The following is a 25,564-nucleotide window of genomic DNA, read 5'->3' as shown; positions in this document are numbered from 1 at the left end:
GGACATCGAACATTTTCTCTCTTTTTACGCGCAAAGCATATTCACTAATTACTGCTTACACATTTTTCTTTTTAATAATAACTAATCAGATAATTAAAGCATATTGACGTCATCATATTTTCACCATATTTTATCAGCAAAAGTTTTTTTTTGTTTGACAATATCAGCAAAAGTTAGAATAAAGATCTCATATATATATATATATATAGATAAATTTTCTATGATAGTTTTTTTTAAATTTTTGTCACAAAAATAGCACTCAATGAAGAAAATGATCAAAATAAATTTTATTAAAGGATAAAAATACATTTTTACCCTAAGTTTAATCTAGACTTAGGATTTAATTAGAGTTAAGGAGTGGATTTTGGAGATAGAATTTCAAATTTTTAAAAATAAAAAATAAATATTAAAAATAATGAATAATAAATGGCTATTTTGGTTATTTTCATTTTTGAAAACTATATTTGTGACAATTTTTTTTTTAAAAACTATTTGATAAAAGGGGTTTTTGAAAAATTGACCTACAACTTAAAGTCAAACACAAAACTAACCTCCTTTTTTTTTGAAAATTGGTTTTGCCCTATTCACCCCGCAAGTTCATATAATTTACGAAAATGCCATCAAATTTTTTTTTTTTTTCGAAAATGACATTTTTATTCTCTCACCCTCATCATCTTCAAGTAATTACAAGATTGTCATTGTCATCAATACCACAACCACCATGAACAACTAATTTGAAGCTCTTAATGCTCCCAAAATCGATTTACCCTTTTTCTTTTTCCATTCTTGTGAACTAAACACAACATATCTCTAACTTTCTCTCCACAATGAGCTAAAAAACCCAAGATTTTGATTCTAAATTTTTTATGGTTCATAGAGTCATAGAAGCTAACGATTCTGGGTGGGTGACTTTCGTTTGTGATTCTGTGTGCTTGGAGAAGCCTTATGTATGCTAAGGAACTTATCTCACCAATTTAAGGTATGACATCGAGTTTTTTTCCAGATCTGTTCGTCAGACGACTTACTTGGAAAGTCGTCTAGCTGTAGACGACTTAACTGGAAGTCGTCTGGCTGTAGACGACTTACCTGGAAGTCGTCTGGTCAACGCAGAGGTTATTTAAGCAATTGACTTTGAAATCTGTAACCTGAGACGACTGAAAGTTAAGTCGTCTACTATTGTTTGGTTTCAAAAAAATTTCCAAAGAACATAAACGACTTACATTTCAATCGTCATAGGTTAGATTTGCATTTGACTGGATAATTTCAGAAGTTTGACTTCTCCAGACGACTTACATTTCAGTCGTCTGGCGAAAATTAAAATAATAATATTTTCTTAAAAGTAAACGACTTACAATTAAGTAGTCATAGGTTAGTTTTGCAATTGAAAAAAAAAACTTCAAGATTTAATTATACACAGACGACTTATAATTCAGTCGTCCACCAGACGACTTAATTGTAAGTCGTCCAGGATTTTTTTCTGAGATTCTGGTCAAACCTCGTAAATCCTGGACGACTTACATTTCAGTCGTCTCGTGGACGACTGAATTATAAGTCGTCTGTATATAATTAAATCTTGAAGTTTTTTTTTCAATTGCAAAACTAATCTATGACGACTTAACTGTAAGTCGTCTACTTTTTAAAAAATATTATTATTTTAATTTTCACTAGACGACTGAAATGTAAGTCGTCCAAAAAGTCAAACTTCTGAAATAATTCAGTCAAATGAAAAACTAACCTCTGACAACTGAAATGTAAGTCGTCTAGCTTTTTTGGAGTTTTTTTTTAACTAAACAATAGTAGACGACTTAACTTTCAGTCGTCCGAAATAACATATTTCAAAGACAATTGCAAAAATAACCTCTGCGTTGACCAGACGACGTATAGTTTAGTCGTCTAGACAACTTAGATTGAAGTCGTCCGCGTCTTCTCAGCTAGTTTTTAAGTCTTCTACGTTAGTTTTTGAATAACTTGTATTTTTAAGAGTGATAAGTAACTTCAAGATATGTAAAACTCATATTTACAAAATATGTTCTCTCCCTTAGTTTTACTAAATTTGACTAAGTTTTTCAACGCAAACTTATAAAAAATATGATATGCTTTGACTAGTTACTATTGTTTGTTTCCATCTCTTAAGTATTATTGTTATAGATAATAATGATGACTATTGTTATGAGTTGGAAGAAGGGTTAAAATGCTTCTTAAAATGTTGTATCAATATGAAGCTACCAACATTCTTGTTTATTAAGATGAGAAAAAGGCCATTGGAGTTTATTATTGCATATGAGAGATCCAAAGATAAAAAAAAGGCTACTGAAATCAATTATTTTATTGATTTGTAAATGTGTAAACACATTGTTAGCACATTTAATACATCTTGGAAAACATTATTACTGATTTTACAAAAAATTCACAACTAAAAGAGTAGACATGCAATTCACAAAACAGACCACAAACAAAACTATTATAGATCATTCCTCTACAAAGACAAGCTTGGACTCCACTTGATATGGAAGAAAACTTTGTCAGAAGACTTCCAGGAAGTCCAGACGACTTTTAAGAAGTCCAGACGACTTCCAGGAACTTCAGACGACTTTGTCAGAAGACTTTTAGGAAGTTCATACGACTTCCAGACGACTTTACAGGAAGTCCAGATGACTTTTAGGAAGTCCAGACGACTTCCAGGAAGTCCAGACGACTTTGTCAGAAGACTTCCAAGAAGTCCAGACGACTTCCAGACGACTTCCAGACGACTAACAGGTAAGTCGTCCCAGAAGTCTTCCAGATCTGAAAAACCTGCATATCCAAAAACGTTCAAATGGCTTAAAAACAGAAAAAATGAGTGGAAGATTAGATAAATCTACCTTTACAGAACACACAAAAATACATATCTAAAAATAATAGATCTACCTTTAAATTAGTGGAAGATGAGTACCATCTAATTAAAAACCTGCAAAAAAGATAGATTAGTAAGAAAGACATGAGACAAAACTGAAAAATTCATATAAAGTTTAGTGTTTTCAATCAAAGAGATTAGAGTGGGTTTGGATAGTTTTAGTTTGAGAAAAAAGTAAGAACTTTATACAACAAGAAGTTACCAAATGAAGAAAATCAGACATAAGAACTTACCAAAATGCTGAGATCTATTATGAAAGGGAGACTTCGTCAGAAGACTTCCATGAAGTCCAGATGACTTCCAGGAAGTCCAGACGACTTCCTGGAAGTCCAGACGATTTCCTGGAAGTCCAGACGACTTTGTCAGAAGACTTCCAAGAAGTCCAGACGACTTCCAGACGACTAACAGGTAAGTAGTCCCAGAAGTCTTCCAGATCTGAAAAACCTGCATATCATATCCAGATCTGAAAAACCTGCATATCCAAAAACGTTCAAATGACTTAAAAATAGAGAAAATGAGTGGAAGATTAGATAAATCTACATTTATAGAACACACAAAAATACATATCTAAAATTAATAGATCTACCTTTAAATTAGTGGAAGATGAGTATCATTTGATTAAAAACCTGCAAAAGAGATAGATTAGTAAGAAATACATGAGACAAAACTGAAAAATTCATATAAAGTTTGATGTTTTCAAGTCAAAGAGATTAGAGAGAGGTTGGAGAGTTTTAGAATGATGAACATTACATTTTTGTTGCAGCCATTTGAGAGGAGGAGAGAGAATGTGTAAATTTTTCTTTATATAAGGAGACAAAAAATCCAATTAGGTTAAATATTTTTGACTCAGACGACTTACTGGACGACTTACATTTCAGTCGTCTGGTGAAGAAATTAAAACAGACGACTTACATGTAAGTCGTCCAGAAGAGTTTAATATTTTTAGCGGGAAACTAAAATAGAAGACTTTCCAGACGACTTACAAGTAAGTCGTCTGGTTTAAATTATTTAAGCGGGAAAATAATTTTTTTAAAAAATTTTAGGCGGGAATATTTGGACGACTTACATGTAAGTCGTCTGTTTTAATTTCTTCACCAAACGACTAAAATGTAAGTCGTCTAGACCCTAAACATAACCCCTAAACTAGCTTTTATATGTCCGGTAAATGATCCGGTTAGGTTAAAACATACATTGGTAAAATTAAAGGTTCGGTACGATGTGGACGACTGAAATATACGTCGTCCGAGTAAATTATTCAACATATGACTGAAATATAAGTCGTCCACACCCTAAACATAACCCCTAAACTTAATTATCTAATTAAACACTTCATAAAATCAAATCAAACTTGAAAAGTGTTTACTATACACAGAAATAAACATATATAGGTGAAAACTAATTTTTGAAAAAAACATTTTAGTTTTCCAAAATCTAACCCTAACAATACATACAATACTACAACATATGTTTGTCAAACTCCTAAACCAAAGTATTTCATGATTCACTACTTCCATTCATCTATCTTCAAAACAAATCAATTTTATCATATCTTAATTTATATTACTTAAAACTGTTTATAATTACTTGATTTTTATTTTTCACGCATCAAAATATTTTTTTACAAGTTTTATAAATTATTTTTAAAATAAACTGGTACCAGACGACTTATATTTTAGTCGTCCAGACGACTTCCAACATCTCAGACGACTCAGACGATTTACTGGGGCTATATTCGTAAAAATGGCTTCTGTTTTTTTGTTTGGTCACAAGGGGCTAAGCTGTAATTTCACTAGGTTTTTAGGTTAGTTTTGCATTTGATTCAAGTTTGAGTATAGGTTTGGGGTTAAAATCAAGTTGTGGGTTAGTTTTGGCAAAAACCCCTTGATAAAAACCCTATATAATGTAAACTGCTTATAATATTAAATAGTTACGTAAAATAAAAACTGAATGGTGCTCTCTCTTCTATAATTATATTTTTTAAAAAGAATGTATAACAAAATAAAAATCTAAAAAGATAATTTGTTTCTATCTTACAGAAAAACTTAAAAATATTTATTAAATTAAGCGAAAAAACAACTTTTTCTTAAAATCTCTAAACAAACTCTTATGATATAATAATTTTTTTTAAAGGGAAAGTTGGATACCGTTGTCAATAACTAGAATTTTCTTCTTTTATATATAAAAACTAGAATTTTATACTACAAAACTCAGATTTATTCCATCTAATATCACTTTTATATTATAAAAACAAACAAAAATAGTGAACTATAAAAGATCTGGCGACATAAATTACTGTAAGCTACTAAATAAAAACAGTAGAAAACATAGTACTAATCCCGATTTTGAAACTTAGTTTATTGATTAATTAATCTGAAAAGTAGCATGTTCAAACTCATTGATTAAGCTAAGAGATAATGGATTAATTATATAAACCTCCGTCATCCTCTCGTGTCTTGTCAAATCTAATCGAAAGAGAGAGAGAGAGACAACTGTAACAGCATCATTTAAATTTCTCTTCTCCCTAATTTCATTTTCATCTCGCACTAGAAAAATAAAGAAGAGGAAGAAAACGAAAGAGTTCTCAACTCTCTCTCTCTAGATTATAGCATCATTCTCTCCTCGTGTGTCTCCTAATCTGAAAACAAAAGACCATTTGTATGTCATTCCTCTCTCTCTCTCTCTCTCTCTCTCTCTCTCTCTCTCTCTTGAACTCAGCATTATTCAGCTTAGTACAGTGCTGATACTCTTTGGTTGGCATATATCAGTCTGTAGCATTTTGGATTATAAGTGAAGTGATCAGATCGGAGATGTCGGATGTTTCGGGTGACGGAGATGCAACGGCGACGTATCCATCACTGACGGTGTCGGCGTCTTACAAGGAGAGCGGGGGAGGAAAAAGCTCGTCGAAGCGAAGGCCAATTAGGCCGAGCTTCGAAGCAGCGGCCGACAATGAGCTCATCACTATGCTTCATGGCTCGGATCCACTGAAGGTTGAGCTTAATCGACTTGAGAACGAAGTTAGAGGTTAAAAAAATGCTTGCTCGATCTATACTTATTCAATTCTGCTTTTGGTTTTGCTTCTCACTAATTTGAATTCTTCTGATGCAGACAAAGATCGAGAGTTAGGGGAAGCACACGCAGAGATCAGAGCGTTAAGGTTGTCTGAGAGACAGAGAGAGAAAGCTGTTGAAGAGGTTTGAAATTATTATTACACCATGTGTTTTTTATTGCCACTTTGTGTTTGATCAGTTATGACATCATGTGTTTGCTCTTGACTTTTTGTCTTAAAAATGTCGGAGACTAAAGGGCTGTTTGTTTCACTATTTGTCATCTCCATCCAAATGATTCATTTGTATGATCTATTCAGATGATTCATTTAGATTTTTGTGATTGTTTGTTTGTCCATCCACATAGCTCATTTAGATGAATCATCTAAATGGATCTTATGTTTGTTTCTTTATTTTCATTTACATTCAAATGAGTTTAGTAAACAAATTACCAAAATACCTTCGTGTTGATTTAATCATATGTTTGATATTAATTTTAACTATATTACATTTAATTATTTAGTTAAATGTATTTACATTAGAATTATTTTAAAATTAACGAGTTTTCTTTTTGCAGTTTAGGCGCGAAAAAAAGATTTTTTGGTTTTAGCGAGAAACACACATTTTTTGGTTTTGGCAGGAAAACAAGATTTTCCGGTTCTGGCGGAAAACGAGATTTTCGGTTTTGGCGGAAAAATACAAATTTTCGGTTTTGGCGAGAAAACACGTTTTTGCGGGTTTGGCGGAAAAACACGTTTTTGGCAGGAAAACGCGTTTTTGTGGTTTTGGAGGAAAACACGTTTTTACGATTTTCGCGGGAAAACGAAATTTTTTGGTTTTGGCGAGAAAATGAGATTTTTCGTTATTGGCGGGAAAATGCGTTTTGCGGTTTTGGCGGGAAAACACGTTTTTGCGGTTTTGACGGGAGCGGTTTTGGCGTGAAAACGCGTTTTTGCGGTTTTGGCGGGAAACGCGTTTTTGCGGTTTTGGCGAGAAACCGCGTTTTTGCGGTTTTGGCAGGAAATCGTGTTTTTGCGGTTATGGCGGGAAATCGCGTTTTGCGGTTTTGGCGGGAAACTGCGTTTTTTTTTGCGGTTTTGGCAGGAAAACATGTTTTTGCGGTTTTGGCGGGGAAACACGTTTTTAGCGGGAAAACACGTTTTTTGCGGTTTTCGCGGGAAAACGAGATTTTTCAGTTTTGGCGGGAAAACGAGATTTTTTGGTTTTGGCGGGAAAACGAGATTTTCGGTTTTGGCGGGAAAACACGTTTTTTTTTTGTTTTGGCGGGAAACATGTTTTTGTTTTGGCGGGAAAACGTGGTTTTGTGTTTTGGCGGAAAAATGTGTTTTGGGGTGTTGGCGTGAAAACATGTTTTTGTGATTTTGGCATGAAAACACGATTTTCGGTTTTTGCGAAAAATTATATTTTTGCAATTTTGACGGGAAAACATATTTTGTAATTTTGGCGGGAAAATGCGTTTTTGGAGTTTTGGCGTGAAAAAAATATTTTTTAAAGTTTTTGCGGGAAAACGTGTTTTTGTAGTTTTGTGAGTTTTCTTATGTGACAAAAATGATATTATGTTTATGTTTGTAATTTGTGAATTACATTAAGCGCATAATAGACATTATACCATTTTGAATGAACCATCTCCATTCAAATGATCCAAATTGGTTCAGCTGAATGAACTTTAAAATTAAACCTAAATTTTCAAAAGTCATCCGGATGATCCATCTGAATGACTTACACTTTTAGTGCCTAAACAAACAAAACTCTCATTTTCATCGAGATGACTCATCCAAATGAAGAAACAAACAGGCCCTAAGTATACATTCTCTTTCTTGGTCTAAGTTGATTTTTTTTTTTTTTTTGGAATATTAGCTTACAGAGGAGCTTGCCAAGTTAGATGAGAAGCTCAAGTTGACCGAGTCCATTCTCCAAAGCAAAGTATTGCTCAATAATCATTCCTTAAGCTCGATTATGTTACACCTTACATTTTGTTTATAAGACTAATAGACGTATGATATATTATCCATGGTGCAGAATCTAGAAATCAAGAAAATCAATGAAGAGAAGAAAGCATCAATGGCTGCACAGTTTGCTGCTGAAGCCACCTTAAGAAGGGTCCATGCTGCTCAAAAGGATGGTGACATGCCTCCCATTGAAGCCATCCTTGCTCCATTAGAAGCTGAGCTTAAGCTTGCACGATCAGAGGTATTTCCATCTACGTTATAAATCTCTAATTTGCTAGTGACTCATTTATCTGCCTTGGATAGACTGTGAAGCTTCAAGAAGATAACAGGGCTTTGGACCGTCTGACTAAATCAAAAGAAGCTGCCTTACTTGATGCTGAGAGGACCGTTGAAGGTGCCCTGGCAAAAGCAGCAATGGTTGATGATCTTCAAAACAAGAACCAGGAGTTGATGAAACAAATAGAGATCTGTCAGGTTCTCTAGTTATCATCAGGCTTGTTCTTTTCACCGCCGCAGAGGCAGCGCAGAATGACCAAAATTATAACTGACTTTTGCCCAAATATGCGGAGAACACCGCAGGCAGCCGTACTTTCCACCATTAAAATCAGACGCAGCTCTCGTTTAGCTGTCGCTGTTTTACCCAGCGTCACGGAAAACACCGGCGGCACTTGCAAAAAGTAATCGCAGCGGCAATTCATTTGTTCTCCACCATATATTTTCGTGATTTTGATGTGTTAATTTTGAGACGCTGACGCAGTGTCTGCGGCCGTGAAAAGAACAAGCCTATCTTGTTTTTTTGTGTTTATTTCAAACACGCTGGAGATCTCATGTCTTGTGCAATCAAATCTGATTAACTGTATCTTTTGGTTCTTAGGAAGAAAACAAAATACTAGACAAAATGCATAGACAGAAGGTTGCTGAAGTGGAAAAGCTCACACAGACAGTTCGAGAGCTGGAAGAGGCTGTTCTTGCAGGTGGTGCTACCGCAAATACAGTGAGGGATTACCAGCGAAAAGTCCAAGAGATAAATGTAAGTACTCACCGAAAAAGAGCCATAAAGTAATTTAGTTTCTTGCCACTGATGAAGGAATCATTCTTGGTGTGTCTTTTAGGAAGAGCGGAAAACACTTGACCGGGAGCTTGCACGGGCCAAGGTGACAGCAAACAGAGTTGCCACAGTGGTAGCAAATGAGTGGAAAGATGGTAACGATAAAGTGATGCCTGTGAAGCAATGGCTTGAAGAAAGAAGGTTTCTACAGGTTTAATCCCCTCTCCTAGATTCTTAGGATGCTAATATCTTTTCAGTTTTCAGTGAGCAAGGCACAACCATGTCAACATTCTAGGCTCTTGATTCTCTACTCTTTTCAGGGAGAAATGGAGCAACTTCGTGACAAGCTTGCCATAACAGATCGAGCTGCTAAATCAGAAGCACAGTTAAAAGTAATGGATCTTATGCATTCTCATTTAATATATTTTGGATCATTTATTTATCTATAGAATTTTAACTAAAAATACATAAATTATGTTCAAAACATAAAATATATTAATTATGTATAATACTTAAAATATAAAATTAGGTTAAGAAATTATAATTTATCATATAAATTTAAATTTTACTAACCAAAAATAATTTTGCAAAGTTCAGGTCAAAATCTAGTTTAATTTTGTAACATAACACATCAAGTAAAAATATTTGTTTATGCAATTACCAGGAAAAGTTTCAACAGAGGCTTAAAGTGCTTGAGGAGACACTTAAAGGAACTTCAAGCAGCAGCAGCACCACCACTACCAGAAACTTATCAGAGACAAGAAGCATGAGTAACGGACCCTCTCGCAGACAGTCACTTGGTGGATCTGACAACTTACAAAGACTACCATCAAACGGTTCTTTTTCAAAGAAAGCTCCAAGTTTTCAGATGAGACATTCCTTGTCTATCAACTCAACTTCTGTGTTGAAGAATGCTAAAGGAACATCTAAGTCGTTTGATGGAGGCACAAGATCCTTGGACAGGGGTAAAGCACTCTTAAATGGACCTGGGAATTATTCTTTCAACAAGGCTTCTTCTGATGACTCTAAGGATACGGAGGAGAAGGCACAACGTGAAGACCATGCAGCAGCAGCAGCAGCAGCAGCAACTGAGGATAGTGTCCCAGGTGTTTTGTATGATTTGCTGCAGAAAGAAGTAGTTTCTTTGAGAAAAGCCTCTCATGAAAAAGATCAAAGCCTCAAAGACAAGGATGATGCCATTGAGGTAGAGTTTCCACATTTATTTCTTTTAAATGTAATGATGTATGATAACATTGATGTTTGTATAGATGCTAGCGAGGAAGGTGGAAACATTAACAAAGGCAATGGAGGTTGAAGCGAAGAAGATGAGAAGAGAAGTAGCTGCAATGGAGAAAGAGGTTGCTGCAATGCGTGTGGAGAAAGATCAGGATAATAGAGCCAAAAGGTTTTCAAATAGCAAGAGCTCATCCAACACCGCTCAGATTCTTGCTGCAAGGTATATATCTATCTAGTTTCACTATATATCCCCACTTCATGGTCAATCATGATCAGTTTATAGTTAAGAGTGATAGTCTGGTAGTGAGACTTAGTTTGGCGTTTGGATTTGTGCAGAGCTGCTGGACGAAGCAGCTTAACGAAGAGTACCCAGTGAGATGAGATTCCGAAATAACAAGTAAAAAGAATCTTATAGGCTCTGGTTATTAAGTTGGTTAACCTTGTACATTTTATTTAATTCACTTGCTTATACTTATTTTAACACCATATAGATAGCATGCTGATAATCCCATCCTCACACCTGTATAACCGAGTAAAGAGAGAAGAGTTTGGCTAACATTTTAAGTTTTTTTGGGTGTATAGGTTTTAAAGAGCTGTGGATTGGTTTCTCTGGAGAGAGTTTGTGTACCTCTGATTCTTTATTTGGTTTTACTCTACTTTCAGTCTTTGTGTGATTATTAGTTTATATGTTGAGTTTGATAATATATGAGATATAATTAATATAAATTATTTAGCATAATCCAACCATGCGAACCAGAACCCATCCTGGCCGGGAAAGAACTCACAATAAGCAAGAACACAGGACAAGAGAGAATTAAAGCTTATTACAACTTAATTAAACAAAAACTAAGAACACTTTGGTACTTTGGTTCTTTAATCACACAAGGCGTCTGCAGAGAGTGACACCATCACCAATGGAGACTTGAGAGAGCTCTATGCGAGGATCAGAAGCGAGCTGCTTGTTCAACTCCATGAGAGTTTTTCTGCACACCCTCAAATGCTCTGGCACACTTTCTTCTTCCTCAGCCACATACCCAATCCACAGTGTGTTATCAAAAGCTATTATTCCCCCAACCTTCACCAGCTTCATTAGTCTCTCGTATGCGTCGGCATACTTTGTCTTATTAGCATCAACAAATGCGAAATCAAACTCCGGTTTTGGATTCTCCTGTTGCCACCATCATTGCATAAGCCAATGTCATCATCATAAAACGTCTATTTTGACATCTTCATTATAAGAAAATATAACAAAAGATAATTGCTAATGCCTAATACTAATACTAAAATAACAAAGAAAAATAGTTGAATGATAATTGAAAAATAGAAAATTCTGATTGAAAAACACGAAACAAAAAAATAGTTGAAAACAATAATATAAAGCGATAATATTTATAAAAAAAATTGTTCCAACATTACGTACACTCAACATCTTGTCTAAGGCCTGGAGACCATCGGATTGGATGAAATTGATTTTGTGATCAACACCTGCGTTCTTGATGAACTCTAGACCCAACTCGTAAGCTTCTTTATCAATGTCTATTGCAGTAATCTGTAATATATCCAAACAGTTCATAGATGTTAGCAGTTGTTATAATTTATTTTTTGGAAATTAAGGATTAGTGTTGCATGCATATATATACACGGCCATCTTCAGGCAATGCGAGAGCCGTCGTGAGCAACGAATAGCCCGTGAAAACACCGAGTTCCAGCGTGTTCTTCGCATTCATCATTTTTATAAGCATCGATAAAAATTGGCCCTCATCAACTGGTACCTCCATCTCGCTTCTACACATATGAACGCAAATACTTTTTGTTAGTTAGTATAATCCTTGAGTACATTCAGTTAATATACTTCGATCTAAGCAATATATGGTTGAATTAGGTCTTTATTTTTTGTTTGCGTTCACTTTTGTATTCATCTGAAACTACACCTTTATTAGTATTTCAAAGGGTTGGCCATCCTGAAGTATCGATGACATCAAATACAACCCAAACGTCTAAGATCCCACGCTAAATTTTCCGAAAAAGTTCGAAACCTAAACCTTCCTAATTAAAACTTCGAAACTTGAGAACTCACAAAATCAATTGTATTGGTTATGTTTTGTAAACCAAGGATAGCTAGTTCGGTTTACACTTGGAAACGTAGTCTTTTAGTTAGTGTGAACGCAAATGTTAAAAATAGCTAGTTGTGTTTACACTTGAAATAAGATTTCAAAAAAAAAAATTTGAAAATGATTTATGTTTCAAAGTTTGAAAGTACAAGGTGCGAACATGTCTAGCCGTCTAGGATAAGCATCTTGACGTGTTATAAAACTTGCAATTGATAGAAAGAATAAGGGTGTGATCATGTACACCCTCACAAGATATTAGCTCAAAGTCAATGACGGTTCATTCAACCATGGGCTCAAGGGAGGTTGTAGTCAGACTTACAATTTGCCATACTTGTGGACCGTAGCTTCACGTAGTTTCTTGAGCTCTCCATGCTCTCTTGGGTATGCCGTCGTTTCAAAGATGTACTGTCTCACAGATCACAAGTTATAATTCACAACTACAGCCGTATTATACAACATCAACCTAAATCATTACATGACAAAAGCTTTTTCTCGTCCGACAAAAAAGGGTTTAGTTATGCATAATGCATATCAAGCAAGAATTTCAATTCGAACAACATTAGTTAAGCAAAAACTAAAGGGGTTAATGAAAATACGAAACCTTTTTGAGAGCCTCGCTCTTGAGAATTCCTTTGGTCGGAATCAAATTTTCCATAGCTCGTTGTATCTCGTGATGCCTTGACTTCAAAAGCTTTGCGATGCCATGAATATATAACTCTAGGTACTTTCCTTTTCATCTTTTTTACAATCTCTTTACAATAAAAGTCATAAATAATACTTTATGACAAAAAGTACGTTGGGTAGTGGCATAAGTATTATATCAATAATTGGCCCCACCCTGTGATTAGTATATGATGGATTTGATATTAAAATACCCACGTTGATGGATTTGAGGTTATTAAATTACAAAATTTCAATTCAAAATTAGTAATTACTAATAAATTGATTTATTATCCCTATATATTTTCTTCCTTTTTTCAAATTTTGATGTGAAACATTATGTCATCCATATCTATATATATATAATAATATACTTTACTTGTTCCTTAAACTTCCACCTAATTATTAGGTATTTGATAAATTTGACACACATCCATTTTTTTTTAAATCAATAAATTGTTTCTAAATTTTCTTCTTCTTTATATTTATTTCAAATCTACTGAAAGTATTTTAGCAAACCATTATTTCATTTTCAATCCATCCAAAATTTGACATCATTTATTGGTCACGAAATCATTTTAGTAAAAATATATAATACAACTAAAAATAATAAATCTGCTTAATTGTATTTATATATTTCATCAAATTCAAACTAATAAAAAAATATCTCTCTCTCTCTCTCTCTCTCTCTCTCTCTCTCTCTCTCTCTCTCTCTCTCTCTCTCTCTCTCTCTCTCTCTCTCTCTCTCTCTCTCTCTCTCTCTCTCTCTCATATATATACTAGGTTAAGACCCGCGGAATTGTGAATCCGCGGAATTGCGCGGAATGAATTAATGTTATCTGTATAAATATTTTTTATATTGTTATTTATTTGTGTTCATTTACGTATTATGTATATAATTAAATTAGAATAAACACATAAATCAAAAAAATACCTCTTGTTTATTAACAATATTTTTTGGTAAATAAATCAAAACAATCATTTTTATTTATTTTATATGTTATATAACTAAATTTCAATGACATGGACATAGATATATAGTATATTTAATAACAAATATTTATTATTTAGAATTCATACTCATATGATAAACACAAAATTTCTAATATGTGAATTTTTTAATGCAAATTTCAAAATTAAAATATTAAGGTTTGATAGTTTTTCAATACAAATTTAGAAAATAACATATTTATGTATTTTTATAAGTTATATAGTTTAATTTAAAAATATATTAATATATAATATGAATGTCTATTAAATGAGACTCATATTCATACGATTTATGATCATTTGTATCTTGTTATTACAAAAATAAATAAACCATTAATCATAAAATTTTAGTGTGGGACATTTAACATTTTTAGTAATTTATATTCGTTTTAAAATTTAAAATATAACATATACGAAAAAAATATTTTATTATTATATGATTAATATATTTTTAGTATCTTTTAATAATGTAATTTTAAACAAAAAAGAGCTAATATACAAAAATTGTTATCAAATATTTATTATTCATAATCATTAATTATCATATATACGTTAATCATATTAGGAAATTCTGTAGATTTTATTTAAGGAAAGTGCGAGAATATTATTTTGTACATAATTTAACAATTTGATAGTTAGTTTAAAAAAAAGTATAATATAAGTTAAGATGGACAAACTTATTTTTTTAAGAATTGTGAGTTTCATTCTCATGGTGACAAGTCGCTACAAAACAATGTTGTGATGTTTCTCAATTAATATATAAGTGATATATATGTATATATATATATAGGTTAAGATCCGCGGAATTGCGCGGGATGAATGAATATTATAAATGAAAATATTTTTATATATTGTTATTTATTTGTGTTCATCTTCTTATTATGTATATAATTAAATTAGAATACGCACATAAATCAAAACAATACCTCTTGTTTATAACGATATTGTTTTGGTAAATAAATCAAAATAATCATTTTTATTTATTTTATATGGTATATAACTAAAATTTCAATGACATGAACGTAGATATATAGTATATTTAATAATAAATATTTATTATTTATAATTCATACTCATATGATAAACACAAAGTTTCTAATGTGCGAATTATTCAATGCAAATTTCAAAATTAAAATATTAAGGTTTTGATATTTTTCAAAACAAATATTGAAATTAACATATTTATGTATTTTTATATGTTATATAGTTTAATTTTAAACTATATTAATATATAATATAAATGTCTATTAAATGAGACTCATATTCATACGATTTATGATCATTTGTATCTTGTTATTACAAAAAAATTAACCTATTGATCACAAAATTTTAGTGTGAGACATTTAATATTTTTAGTAATTTATAGTTGTTTTAAAATTCAAAATATAACATATAAGAAAAAAGAGCTATTTTGATTATTTTATTTTTAGAGCTATTTTGGTGACAAAAACTTAAATGCTATCTGAGAGAATTGATTTTATTATTATTATTTAGAAGCTGATTAGCTTATTTTATTTCAAAACTCAAAAAGTTAAGAAAAACAAATAAATAACTCAAAGGAAAAAGTCATGGGCTATATAGGTACACTCGATAACCCAAGTAATAAAAGCCCATAATAGGCCGAGATGACCCAAAGATTAAGCTAGGGTTTACTCACAGCTCTGCCTCCCACATTCCAGTGGCATATAAATACCAAAGTGATGATGGGTTAGGTCGTAGATCCAACACAATCTTAACCTTCATCTTCTATTGAGATTCGTATTATGTCTTTCTATCATCAGTTTGTTTGTTTTGATTAGTTTTATCTCGAATCCATCTTCTCTGCCATGTTAAATTTGGTATTTTTCTTTTTTCAATTGCCTCCGATGATGATCAAAACATAACTTTCGTTCTTCCGAGATTCATCTTGCGGAAAATTTATGGAGACCTGAACTGAGTGGAGGCAATCTTTTATACTTTTATTTGTTATGTTTTACTGATATTTTCTGAAAATAATTATTTTTGGGGTTTATTTAAAAGGCGTTTTCTGGGTTTTCCTCTGATGATGTCAAAACTTTCGTTCTCCTGAGATTTCAATGTGCTGAAAAAAATTGGAGACCTGAACTGAAGAGTTTCGAAAAAGACTTCTTGTGTTTTCTTTATTCAATTTCGAAGTATATAAAGTACTAAATGTAAACAATTGGCGGTGCCAAACAAGTTTCCTACCCATCTTTTGGTATTTAGTAATCATTTTTGGATCATCTGTCCAAATATGTCATATATATGTTAACTCTTATAATCCCGTAAACTGAGTAACATATATATACTTTTGGACAGAACAATGAAGATATGTGAAAACCGGGATTGTTGTTGGAGCCGAATGTACTATGGAGAAGGAAACATGTCAAACACATATTGAAGATACAGTTTGTTTAAACTATAACTCGAACAAAATTGTGATTTTCCATAAAACCAATAGAAAGAAAAAGTTTCTAAAAGACCACCCCACGGGTTTGAACAGTCGAAACCTTTACGATGACGGTGTTGACCAGTTTCTAAGTTTTTGAATTCTTTTTTATTTACTAATGTCATGTGTTGCTTTTTGGTTGGCTGTGCAGAACTTTTTTATTTTGAAAATGATGTGAAATATTAAAAAGAGAAAATGAGAGTTAAAAATATGAAAGGTATTGAAACGTACATAGTCTAACAAACCCAAAGATCTGCCACTCAGTATCATATGTTCTGTGCCAAATGTCAAGGAAAATGCCGTTCCTAGGACAATGTCAAGGAAAATGCCGTTCCTGAGACCAAGAGTTCAATTTTAACTGGGGTCAAAATATCATAGTAAATATATTATAGGGTCAATACTAGATTTGACTACTGATTTTAGAGGGTTCAACAGATAAATTTAATCAAAAATCCTTTTGATCCCTTAAAGATTTTACATACACTTACGAATTTATGAAATTTATGTGGTGTCATATGAACTCACATTTCTCTGAATGGGTCTGCGAGTAATCTCTCTGAGGGCTTGACTGGTTCAAACGCAGCAGTCACGGTTGCGGATGCGGGAGTTTGCGGATGTGGGTGGTTGTGGTTTCAAGTATTATTAAGTGTTTTGTATGACTGACACAACGTTTGAAAATTGTTGCGTTTGCTAGTTGATTATAAGATATTGCAGCGGTTTAATAATAATAAATTTTTATATATATTTACTTAAATTTTTTCCATTTTTTCATTTTAAAATATTTTTGAAAATATTTTTACATTTATTTTTCAACCGCAAACGCTAGATGCAACCAGTTTTTGATTTTAAGAGGTTCGAGTCTAAAACGATTTGTAGTGGTATGTATGATTGTTTCGAAACGCTGTCAACCGCTACCAACTACAAAATCTGCATTTGCGGGTGTTAGCGGGAAAATCAGTCATGCCCTTAATCTTCCTTCTCTTGGATACTCAAAATCTTTCAAAGGGATACATGGATACTTAATTTCTTTCCCTTTTTATTTTTGTTCATATGCTCAAACATGAATCTAGACAACACTCCATAGAAACGTATATCGAACAAAAAAAACTACTTCTAAAAATCAGAAGAAAAAAAGGAATTACCAAAACAGAAGCAGTAAAATCTTTTGTTATTAGTAAATGAATTCTCGTGAACTTTGAATATTTTTAGATTTTATTATTATTGGTTTATTAATTTTAACAATTTCAGTAGAATCTTTTGCTATTAGTTTGAAAATTTTTAATATCCATTAAAATCTCTTGTTATTCAAAAAAAATAATTATTATTAATTTTTTAATTCTAACTAAATCTAATGTTATTAGGAGATGAACTTTCTCCATTTTACTCATAAGACATAACTTTCAAAATATTATGTATATCCATGAATTTATCAAATCTATGGCTCTAACTAGTGACCATGTTGAAGGAACAAATTTATATCAGTTATTTTGATTTTTTTTTCAAATTATTAATAAGTAGATCCCACACTTTTTTTCTATATTCCTCAAACATGAATGAATTTATAAAGAAAAATATTCCTCTGCAATTTTGATGAAGAACAAAATGAACAAAAAATTCATTTTTTTATTTTTGAATTCCTCAAATGAATTTTTTTTTATTTTTATTTATTTATCTGGTTGTCACCAATCGAAGCATGTGTGATAGAAAAGTCTAGAAAACAAAATAATCATTCTTGCCAAATATTTTTTGCACATTCAACCCGAATTATATGTCCAAAATTATAATTCATTACGTTTTATATAATTACCTTTTGGAATGTATAATTATATTTTATTGTTTATCATTAAATAAAAATAAATAATAAAGAATAATATATAGTTTTCGAATTATACATTTTTCAAAATTTTGTTTTTAAATTTGTTTTCGAAATTTTGATTTTTAATGTTTTCAAACTTTTTTCGAAATTCTCTTTAAAAGTATTTTAAAATTTTAATTTTAATTATTTCTTTATTTATTTTTAAAATCCTAAACAATGTATTTTAAATTTCTTAACAATATATTTAATTTACAAAATGAATGATAGAAATAAATAATATAAATTCATGAAGTAGAAATCTAGAAAAGTTATGATCAAATTTTGTAAGTCATTGTATATATATTTTCTTGATACACATAAATTTTAAAATCTAACAAGTTTTAAAATTTATAAACTCTGCACAAATTTCTCCCAACAACAACCCCCCCCCCCCCCCCCCCCCCCCCTTCTAGATATTTTATGAATATGGAAACTATGCAGTTCTTGGATAATCAAAAAGTACGTATCTTTAGCAAATAATAGATGATTCATTCCATATACAAATTTTCAAAAATTAACATGTAAAAGATTATGAAAAGAAAATACCACATGTATCATCAGTTCATCATGTATTTTTGTTATATAATTCTAGTTTATGCTTTTGATTAGACCATTTTCAAAAAGAAATTCTATTTTGAAGTTGCTAAAACTCTATAATAGAAGTTTAAGGTATTCTTCTCCACAAAAGAAATTTCAAACTATTTGTATTTTATAATATGATTCTTATAGTTTTCATATATATTTGAATTCATAAAGCATTTGTAAATAATTATAACACATATTAAAATATTACAACAATGTTAATTAATAAAATATTATATTAAAATATAAAGTTTTTAATAGAAATAATATAATTAATATTAAACTTCAAGCAAAATACAATATTTGCAATGCATATATGATCCTTTTTTTTGTCATCGACTTGTACAGACTCATACTGACTCTGTAAACCAAACCGAGTGATCTGTATCTATGTGAACGACGAAACACGGCTGCTTCCTAACACTGCGTGCTATTCTATCCGCCTTTGTATTTTGCGTCTGTGGTACGTAGATAATCTCTGATCGGGTGAAATTCTCTTTCAGGTTCTTGACATATTCCAAATAATTTACCAAAGCTGGCCATTCTTCTGGTTCCGGAACCATCTTCACCAATTGAGAACAATCCGTTGCAAACGTGACCTGAAATTGACGTGCAATGCATATATGATCAACTAGTGCATTTCAAAGTAAAAAAAAACGACTCTCTTCATTTTGAATTTGTAGATTACAAGCTAAAAATCTTGAAATTGGGTAATGTTAATATTTGCAAATACATTAGATCTGAACAAGAGAGTAAAAGAGAAAAACAAAATATTTGCTAAAAGACTAATTTTTATTGATGTTATTAATACTCGTGAATACATTCGATCTAAATAAGAAATTTTGTTTAGTTAGCAATAAACGAGATCTTTACCAATACCGGTTAGTAGTTATATTTATTACTTACACTTAGTTAGCAATAAACGAGATCTTTACCAAAATTTTGGCTATAAATTATTCAAATAAATGGGATAAGTTTGGAAATATTTTTTATTATGAATTTATTCGATTATTTAGTTTTCTAAAATATTTTTAAATAATATCCAATGTGATATGATCACACAAAACACTTAACGCTAAATAACTATGTACATAAATTATATACATAATTTAAAAATATACGCCCTCTACCTCTATGTTTAAATATAAGTAGTTAAAATTATAAGCACTAAATATTAAAAAAAAGTGGTTACTTTTTAAAGTATATAATTTAATCAGTAAATCAACCAATTATAAAAGCTTAACATTATTTAAATATTCACACAATATCCAATAAATTAAAATGTGCATTGAATTATGTTAAACTACTTATATTGTGAAACAACTTTTTTTTTGCTAAAACTACATACAATATAAAACAGAAGGAGTATAAATTATGTATATTGTTATAATTTTTTATTAATTAAAATTGTGTCAATAATAAATTATCATGTGCTTTGAATGTACGGGTCAAAATGTAATTATAGAATTATATAAACTACTAAGCATGTAAAAGAATATATCAATATCTATTTAAATAAAGACAAACACCCGCACGGGCGCGCATGTCAAGCTCTCTAGTCATGTATGTATTATAGTTATATAATTCTGGTTTATGATTTTGCATTTCTTTTTCTTTTTTTTTTGAAAAAGGGCTTGATTTTGCATATCTTGAGTTCTTAGTTTGTAATTCTGGCAATTAATGTATATAACGTCTAAAGAATCGTACAAGTAAATAAAGATCACATCATAAAATCGGAATAACAGTTATTTGTCAAATAATACATCAATCAATAAAACTGAATTCTGGAGTCAATGGGGGCAATGCTCACTCTAAAATGATCTAAATGTATAGGATGTGCAAGATATAATTGTAGTAGACCATGACACGTTCATTTAAGCACACGGGTTTCATTCCCGCAAAAAGGAAACCTAACTTGAGAATCAAGGTACCAAAGAGAGATATTCACAATCCCCAACCCTAAAACAAGATCTCATCCAGCAACAAAACATTAATTTTTCCTTCATCGAATTCTCTAACACACTTACCTCCCTTGTCCTGTGTTGAATGTGTTGTCAATCTGGCGAGGTCGCGAAGGTATACTCGTCAAAGAATTATCTCCAAAGAAAGATGAATCATTGCCAGTTCCCTGTATCATCTCCAAAAGAGGAGGAGGAGGTGCATCATAGTCGTTTCCAGAGATATCTTCATCTGGTTTCCACTGGTCAAGGAGTGAGGCCAACACTCTAACCACATGACTCATGTCTGGTCTCTGATGTGGTTCCCTGGCAGAGCAATGACAGGCAAGCTCAGCTACTTTATTGATGCTTGGGAGTGTCTCTTCGTTGATGTCAATTGATGCGTCAATGGCCTTTGGGAATGAGTCTTTGTTGATGAACATTCTCCTAAACCATGTGACAAGGTGCACATCTTCCTCAGATCTTTTCACGTCAAGAGCTTTTCTACCGGTTAGTAGCTCCATGAGAATGACTCCAAAACTGTAAACATCGACCTTTGTTGTAACTCTTCCGGTCACTGCAACGAAATGATAAAGATCTCACTGTTTTGATTTGGTGTGTGAAAGTACAAGTAACAAAAAGACATAAGCATTAAAACCACACCTGCATACTCTGGTGCAAGATAACCAAAAGTCCCAGCAATTTTGGTCTCAATCGATTGTGTGCCTTCTGGCGCAAGCCGGACTAAACCAAAGTCAGCAACTCTGGCACGCATATCATCCCCGAGAAGAATGTTGGATGGCTTGAGATCTCTATGTATGAAACTTTGATGCGCTTGACTATGCAAATACTCTACTCCTTTAGCCACATCCGATGCAATAATCAAACGTCTAGACCACTCTAGAGGTTGTAATCCTTCTTCCTGCCAGTTAAAAAGATGACTACTCAATGTTCCTAGCGGCATGTACTCATAAACCAGAAGTCTCTCGTTGGACTCTAAGCAATAACCTTCAACTTTCACTAGATTCCGATGACGGACTTTGGTTAGAACAGCAATCTCTGACTTAAACTCATCCAAACCCTTTCCACTTATAACCGAAGATTCCATTCTCTTCACCGCAACGGTCTTCCCAGATGGCAATTCACCCTTGTAAACTATTCCAAAGCCACCTCTCCCAAGTATATTCTTCTCGTCGAAATTATCTGTAGCAACCCTCAGTACCTGTATTGACATCACAGGGTTCTCAGGTTCCACTAAAAGACCGTTGCTACCACTTTCACTTCCACCAGCACATAGATTATCTATTGTGATCTTGAGTGCATCTTCTTCACCAGAATGTTGTTGTTGATACTTCTTACGATTTTGCTTCCTTTTCTTGACCACTAAGAAAATAATCAAACCGATAAGAAGCAAACCCAACACAACTCCAAAAACATAACCCACAACTGTCCCAGCATTACTTCCGGAAGAACCAGAAGCATGTCCAGGATCATCTTTTCCTAGGTCAGGGTTCCCAGTAGTGATCAAGACATTAGGACCAAACACAGGTACCTTACCATACAACTGATTGTTGGAAACATCTAGAGTTGCCAAGCTAGTCAACTTAGTGATTTCCTGTGGAATAACACCGGTGAGATTGTTCTGAGAGAGATTGATAACCCTGACAGAAGTAAGATCCGCAAAGCGTGGAGAGATAGTTCCCTTGAGACCCATCCCTTTGAAGTTGATAACCGTGATATCAGCTCCGGTGCAAGTTATCCCCACCCACACGTTTTTACTACTACAAGGATCGTTTCCTTTCCAGCTCTGCGCGAATCTCACAGGGTAACCAAACGCTTCAACGATAGCAAGCAAGGTGTTGACGCGTGGATCACAAGGCACACCTGGAGAATCTGAACAGAAACTGTTGAGCCTTGGAGTTATATCAACCGCAATGTTTTTAGCCTTGAAGGTTGGTGTTGATCCTTGAAAAAGATTGTTAGTCATATTCACCACAGCAAGAGATTGCAACTCGGTGAAAGAAGATGGAACCAAACCGGTGAGCTGATTCTCCCTGACGTTGAACTTTGTCAGAGAGACAAGACCAGACATGTCCGGTAATGGACCTGAGAAGGCGTTTCCTTGCAGGGACACCTCGGTTAAAGAAGTCATGTTCTGTAGAACTGAGATTGACCCGTTGAGCTTTTGCGGGGTTTGCCCGTTGAGCAACAGAGTTTGAACAGGTGAGTTAGCAAAACTCAAGGGAAGTTCACCGGAGAGCGAGTTGGAAGACAGGCGCAGCTTCTGCAAGCTAGGGAACGTTTGTCCGCCGAGGAAATTCGGAATCTTCCCGGAAAGAAAACAGTTAGAGGCAGAGAAGTCTGCTAGAGAAGTTGCACTCTTCAGACTCATAGGAATCTCCCAAGGACTAAACGGGTTACTGTCAAGGTACACATGTTGAAGAGACGTCAAACCCGTGAAGATATCAGCAGAGATCGAAGTGAAGCTATTGTCATGAGCGTTGATCGTCTGCAACGCGTTTAAACCAGCGAGACTAGGTATCCCTCCGGTTAACTTGTTGCCCATGACTTCGAAAACAGTTAAAGACGAGAGGGTGTTGAGATCAGAAGTTAACGTTCCAGACATTCCTTTATTACCGATCTGTATCCGAGTGATTCGGTTGCTTCTGTCGCACTGTACACCGCTCCACTTACAAGGATCCGGTCCGGTCCAGGAGAAGTCTTTCGGAAACTTGAGGGAGTCTCTTAGAGCGTTCATGGTGGCTAGATCAGGACTTGGTTGCGCGGACACCAAGGCGATGGCACAAAGGAAACAAAACAAAACATTCACGATGATGGTCATCTTCATCAGCGTTACAAACAAAGGAGGCGTTGAGTAGGGTTTTAAACTTTGAAGGGTGCACAGAGAGAGATAGTTAAGGATGGAGGAGTTTATTTTGTGGAGATATTGTTCTTGTTTAGTGAGCAAGGAGGAAGCGAAACGGTAGATTTATTGCTTTGGAAATATCAAAATTTTCCAAATTCAAGCAAGAAAAAAGAAATCAAATTTGACTTATTTAAGGGAGGGAAATGCTATAATCTTATCTATCTTTACTAAATAGTAAAGATTTGTTTCCCTTGGCCAATGAGAAAAATGGAAAGAGACAGCTAGAGATTGAAAGGCGCGTATACTTTATGTTTTTTATGGTTTAGCACTATAAGTATGGAAAATAACAATTACGCCCCGTGATTAGAAAAAATTTATCCTAATTTTGTTTCCATTGACAATATAAACTTCTCAAAAAAAAAATTTTTGTTATATTATCCAAGTAAAAATTAGTTAATATATATTTATCGATAAAATGTCTTTAGTGAAGAGGTTAAATATCCGCTTCGAAAATGAATATCAATTTGAAGAAAGCTCATTTTTATACATGACACTATTTCATCACGTATATTATAACTAAATAATACCACCGTTCTTTAAAGTTTCACACATATTAAAACACATTAAATCATTATATAAGTGCATCATTTTATACAATTATTAATTTTCCATAATTGTTAATCAACAGTAATTTAAAAACTCAATTTTGTTTTTGAAGTTTACAATTTGTCATAGGAAACATAAAAAGATATATCAATTTGAATATTCACGCATATTAAGAATAAAATTAATGTTTACATCTGAATTTATTATTTACTTAACTTCTAATTACTATCAAACAATGATATTTTATCAATTTAAATTTTCTTAATCAATGCTTCTTACAAGTATACAAAATACATTAAAATATAAAATGTCTAAAATCTTATTTTTGAAAATAGAGGAAGTATATCGTAACAGAATGAAAAGAATGTGTTTTTTTTGTGTGGGATATATGCTTATGGAAGTTGTAGTAAAATCAATTTTAGTATCTTATGATAATCGACAAATCGTACAAAAGATTAATTAATTGTCAATGAAATCATAAAATAAACTAGCAATTTCAAAGATGCATCAATCAATAAAACTGAATCGTGGAGTCAATCAGTCAATGGACATGCAAAATTCAGCTGGTCTACTACAAAATCACTCTCTCAAAGTATATTATTCTCGTTGAACTTATCAATAGCATCCCACAAAACTTGCATTGCAATCACAATACCACATGAGCATGGTTACAACTTACAACTGCCGCCACTTTTACTATCACCAACACGTAGATTCCCTAATGTAATCTTAACTGCATGTTGAGGATGCATCTTATGGTATTTGCTTTAGTTTGATCCAAAAGAAAATAACAAAATCGATAAAAAAGCAAGCCCAAAATACCAATAACATAACCCACATTAATTCCAGTCGGGAAAGACAAAACCGTTATAGAGACATGATTGTCACTCATGTTAGTGTCAGTTTTTATGTTTCCACACTCAGCACAACTTGTAATCAGGCCCGGCTCACCATTGTAATGGACCATATTCAAAATATTAAAATGGATCCTTGTTTCATATGTATTTCACCCTTACTTTATATATATTTTCATATATTAATTAATACAAATTAACAATAATAATTAATACAAATTAATTAACAATAATGGACTCTTAAAGCTAAAGTAAAAGTGTAAAAGAAATTATGGATCTTGTGCATTTGTACTCTTGGCACATGGCCAGAGCCGATGCTGCTTGTAATGCTTCTGTCCATTCACAGTTAATACGTTTTTTATGCCCGCATTCACTCGGTTCAATTCGTTGGTTCAACATTGTAAGATAGTTGGTGCTTTAATTTTCAAAAGTTTGGAATACTTTTTTACTAAGTGACATAAAG

General features: G+C 32.8%; 3 protein-coding genes, 1 non-coding gene and 1 pseudogene across 5 annotated transcripts; 3 read left to right on the top strand and 2 right to left on the bottom strand.

Annotated features, from left to right (window-relative positions):
- Positions 1-5,006: 5,006 nt before the first annotated feature.
- LOC106413782 (microtubule-associated protein 70-2-like) lies at positions 5,007-10,935 on the top strand. Of its 2 annotated transcripts, XM_013854523.3 has the most exons (13): positions 5,007-5,548; positions 5,659-5,917; positions 6,002-6,087; positions 7,819-7,884; positions 7,981-8,151; positions 8,214-8,384; positions 8,785-8,940; positions 9,023-9,169; positions 9,279-9,350; positions 9,623-10,162; positions 10,227-10,414; positions 10,531-10,591; positions 10,777-10,935. In XM_013854523.3, the coding sequence occupies exons 2-12, from the start codon at positions 5,701-5,703 to the stop codon at positions 10,568-10,570; spliced, it is 1,854 nt and encodes a 617-aa protein (XP_013709977.2). In that variant the 5' UTR covers positions 5,007-5,548; positions 5,659-5,700; the 3' UTR covers positions 10,571-10,591; positions 10,777-10,935. The 2 variants fall into 2 exon arrangements, with proteins under 2 accessions (XP_013709977.2, XP_048592644.1); XM_048736687.1 differs by lacking the exon at positions 5,007-5,548 and having other exon boundaries at positions 5,555-5,917.
- On the bottom strand, positions 10,884-13,060 carry LOC106414501 (putative caffeoyl-CoA O-methyltransferase At1g67980). The gene is made up of 5 exons (XM_013855147.3): positions 12,907-13,060; positions 12,625-12,710; positions 11,835-11,979; positions 11,615-11,743; positions 10,884-11,362 (listed from the first exon to the last, which is right to left on the bottom strand). Exons 1-5 carry the CDS (start codon positions 12,958-12,960, stop codon positions 11,072-11,074), a joined length of 705 nt encoding a protein of 234 aa, XP_013710601.1. The 5' UTR covers positions 12,961-13,060; the 3' UTR covers positions 10,884-11,071.
- Positions 13,061-15,813: 2,753 nt separating this feature from the next.
- Positions 15,814-15,899, top strand: LOC125576791. The gene has a single exon (XR_007315217.1). It is a non-coding gene; the product is annotated as a small nucleolar RNA Z159/U59 (small nucleolar RNA).
- Positions 15,900-15,989: 90 nt separating this feature from the next.
- LOC125576792 lies at positions 15,990-16,068 on the top strand (annotated as a pseudogene).
- Positions 16,069-20,423: 4,355 nt separating this feature from the next.
- LOC125576489 (receptor-like kinase TMK2) lies at positions 20,424-25,117 on the bottom strand. Its single transcript, XM_048736686.1, has 2 exons — positions 21,439-25,117; positions 20,424-21,352 (listed from the first exon to the last, which is right to left on the bottom strand). Exons 1-2 carry the CDS (start codon positions 23,621-23,623, stop codon positions 20,862-20,864), a joined length of 2,676 nt encoding a protein of 891 aa, XP_048592643.1. The 5' UTR covers positions 23,624-25,117; the 3' UTR covers positions 20,424-20,861.
- Positions 25,118-25,564: the final 447 nt, after the last annotated feature.

The sequence above is a fragment of the Brassica napus genome, chromosome A7 (genome assembly GCF_020379485.1).
Source record: "Brassica napus cultivar Da-Ae chromosome A7, Da-Ae, whole genome shotgun sequence".
In the NCBI taxonomy this organism is placed as follows: Eukaryota; Viridiplantae; Streptophyta; class Magnoliopsida; order Brassicales; family Brassicaceae; genus Brassica; species Brassica napus.
This window is presented reverse-complemented; position numbering and strand designations above follow the sequence as displayed.

What these genes read in the sequence shown, in the direction of transcription:
- LOC125576489 (XM_048736686.1), bottom strand. Translation starts at nt 23,623, where the DNA reads ATGAAGATGACCATCATCGTGAATGTTTTGTTTTGTTTCCTTTGTGCC. An exon ending in TCTTGCACCAGAGTATGCAG is followed by an intron (nt 21,353 to 21,438) that starts GTGTGGTTTTAA and finishes ATTTCGTTGCAG; the next exon opens with TGACCGGAAGAGTTACAACA.
- LOC106413782 (XM_013854523.3), top strand. Translation starts at nt 5,701, where the DNA reads ATGTCGGATGTTTCGGGTGACGGAGATGCAACGGCGACGTATCCATCA. An exon ending in GAGAGAAAGCTGTTGAAGAG is followed by an intron (nt 6,088 to 7,818) that starts GTTTGAAATTAT and finishes TTGGAATATTAG; the next exon opens with CTTACAGAGGAGCTTGCCAA. An exon ending in GCTCAGATTCTTGCTGCAAG is followed by an intron (nt 10,415 to 10,530) that starts GTATATATCTAT and finishes GGATTTGTGCAG; the next exon opens with AGCTGCTGGACGAAGCAGCT.
- LOC106414501 (XM_013855147.3), bottom strand. Translation starts at nt 12,960, where the DNA reads ATGGAAAATTTGATTCCGACCAAAGGAATTCTCAAGAGCGAGGCTCTC. An exon ending in AGAGCGAGGCTCTCAAAAAG is followed by an intron (nt 12,711 to 12,906) that starts GTTTCGTATTTT and finishes TCTGTGAGACAG; the next exon opens with TACATCTTTGAAACGACGGC. An exon ending in GTCCACAAGTATGGCAAATT is followed by an intron (nt 11,980 to 12,624) that starts GTAAGTCTGACT and finishes TCATATGTGTAG; the next exon opens with AAGCGAGATGGAGGTACCAG.